The sequence below is a fragment of the Vigna radiata genome, chromosome 1, assembly GCF_000741045.1.
Source record: "Vigna radiata var. radiata cultivar VC1973A chromosome 1, Vradiata_ver6, whole genome shotgun sequence".
Taxonomy (NCBI): Eukaryota; Viridiplantae; Streptophyta; class Magnoliopsida; order Fabales; family Fabaceae; genus Vigna; species Vigna radiata.
The window spans coordinates 17,862,735-17,865,472 of record NC_028351.1 but is presented as its reverse complement, the minus strand read 5'-3'; the positions used below and the strand labels follow the sequence as shown (position 1 = coordinate 17,865,472).

Here is a 2,738-nt window from a genome sequence, read left to right as displayed (position 1 = left end):
CTTTAACTTCAAAAGTTGAAAAAACAAATGCATAATTTCCTTGGGAATTAATTCTCACCACTCTTGGTGAGATGTCAAAGAAATATTCCACACAGCATAAAATATATATTAAGTGTACCGCAAATGAAGATCATTGAAGGGCATGAAAATATGGTTCCTAATAAGTACTTGAAAGTAGTATTGCACTAGATTCGTTACAATTAAGAGAATTAAATACAAATGGAACTGAAAAACAAATAAAGACATTAATTAATTAATAAAACAAACGCACTAATTTATAACAAAAGAAAAAAAATGTACATGGGTATCATCAAATCCTTCTCCTTAATTGATCTAACCAATAAAAACCTAACTATAACAAGACCTGGATAATCTATTTAATCAATCATAAATCTATACAGTATAAGTATCCCAGAACTTTTTCCATGTCTAACATATAACATATATCTCTGTTTATATATATATATAATCAGAAAATAGATAACTATGGTATATATATATATATATATATATATATATATATATATATATATATACCATAAATCAACAAACTTGCTTTGATTAGTTTCTTGCTTGATCATGTGTTTTATTTGATCTTGTTCAGTAATCATCCCAGAGGCAATCCAAATCTGAGAGGGTAGCAACTGATGAAGGAGCTTGATCAAGATCCTCGTACAATGCCTTGTTCCTTCCCATGTTGTCTTGCTTTGACACCACCGAGGAAGTGTCAGTGTTTCTGTCGTTGCTGAGGCACGTGTCTTGAGAGGCACTGACCACAGTGTTGGAGAATTGCTCCTTCTTGCACTGCTGGAAACTGTTTTTGCCTTGGTGAATATAGTAATCTTGGAACACGTTGAAGGGTGAGATTGTGTTTTGAAGGGGATTATGATTGCTTGTGCCAATTCCCATCGGGTTGTTGTTAGAGTTGAAATTCCCTTGGCTGGTGGAGGCATAGTTAACGTTGGTGAGAGGTGTCTCAGAGATTCTGTGTTCTTCAGGCTTCATCATCATCATCATCTGCATGTGATGATTGTTGTTGATGAAATTGGGAAGGTAATAGGGTGGTTCAGCCGCTGCTGCTGATGAAGCTGATGAATGTTTGTAAGTGTTAGTACTATTAGTAGTACCCTTGAAATCATTGTCAATGTGTTTGTTGTGTGAGGTTTGATCAAAGAGAGGATCCACAAGAGGTGGAAGTGAAGAGAAATCAAATAGATCTTCTCCTATTGAGTTCATTCTCAGAAGGCCAATGCCAGGGTTAATTGGGAGTACCCTTTTGTTAACATCAGTGTTGCTCTTATGGAAAACCTTGCACACAACCCATTCATCCTGAAACAGAAACAACACCCCCAAAGAAAAGAAAAAAAAACGAAAAAAGTAAGTATATGTAGCTGCAAGAATCTCAACAATTGAACTAAATAAAGCAAAAGGTACACTCTTAGAGGACCACCTCAGAAAGAAAACTCTCAAAACAAGAGAAAAGGCACTTTTATAAAAAGTGATGATTGAAATTTAAAAGCCAGAGAGAAAAAATGGCATGTATGAAAAAGGAAAGAGAGAGAATGAATTATACCTTTGCAGCCTTGGGAAGGTTGTAACATGCGAATTTTCCTTCCAATCTGAATTCGTGCATAACCCAATTTGTTTTCTCTCCCTTTGGGGCTCTTCCTCTATAGAAGACAAGGGTCTTCTTCATCCCCACAAGATTGTTCTTCCCTTTGAAAATCTCTTTGTCCTTCCCAGTGGCCTTCCAATACCCAGATTGTGTTGCTCTATTGGTTCTCAACCCTGTTGGATACTTCCTATCCCTTTGGCAGAAGAAGTACCAATCTTTCTCCCCCATCTTTGCTTTCTCTACACACCCAAAACCCAATTCAGATCAATGGAAAACGACGACCAAAGATGTTGCCAACATCATCATCAGAATAAAAAACAAAGGTCAAAATCACTACAGAAGAATAAAACAAGGTAACTCACTGGGCAAGTCCCAAGGCTCACACTTGTTCAAATCAGCTTCTCCAATAGCAGTTGCACTGAAGCCTCTATCCAGCACTTTCTCTGTGAGGTAACATGTGATGATCTCTTCATCTGTGGGGTGGAACCTGAAACCTGGAGGCAAATCCAAAGGCTCATCTCCTTTGTTAACCACAACAGGTTCTTCCATCATCAAAATCAAAGGCCTTAAGCAACAACAACAACAAACTATCTAACTTGTTCTTCAAGAAGCAGATATATATATGTGTGTATACACTGCTTGATGGCTTCAGTTATGCGTATGTATATGTATATATATAGATATATGTAATATGTGTGATTCTTATATGTTATGTTAGATGAAAAGGAGAAGAAAAAGGGAAAGAAAGTTCAGAGAAAGAGGAAGAAAGAGAAGGAAATAGGCATAGCTAGGTAGATGAGATGAGAAGAAGAAACTAAAAAGAAGAAAAGATGGTGTGCTTAAATAGAGGAGCGTATAAACACAGCTCACACTTACACGCTGTGAGATCCGTGGTGTGGAAGGCACTTATTCAACAAGCCTATAAATATTGCTTTATCTTTTTCTATTTTTTTTTTTTTCAATTCGTATGTCCTATTTCTCTATATATTTTTTTCACCTATTGCTTATATTTTAACGACTTTATTTTATTTTTCCTTGTCAGGTCATTCATGTGATTTTATATTTTGCATTCCTATTTAGGTTATTCTGAGTGTAAAATAGTGATAAGAAATTATGTAAGAAT

The 2,738-nt window shown here is 35.8% G+C and overlaps 1 protein-coding gene across 1 annotated transcript; it reads right to left on the bottom strand.

Annotated features, from left to right (window-relative positions):
- Positions 1-253: 253 nt before the first annotated feature.
- Positions 254-2,480, bottom strand: LOC106765117 (NAC domain-containing protein 92). The gene is made up of 4 exons (XM_014649626.2): positions 1,978-2,480; positions 1,574-1,854; positions 536-1,329; positions 254-503 (listed from the first exon to the last, which is right to left on the bottom strand). Exons 1-3 carry the CDS (start codon positions 2,165-2,167, stop codon positions 601-603), a joined length of 1,200 nt encoding a protein of 399 aa, XP_014505112.1. The 5' UTR covers positions 2,168-2,480; the 3' UTR covers positions 254-503; positions 536-600.
- Positions 2,481-2,738: the final 258 nt, after the last annotated feature.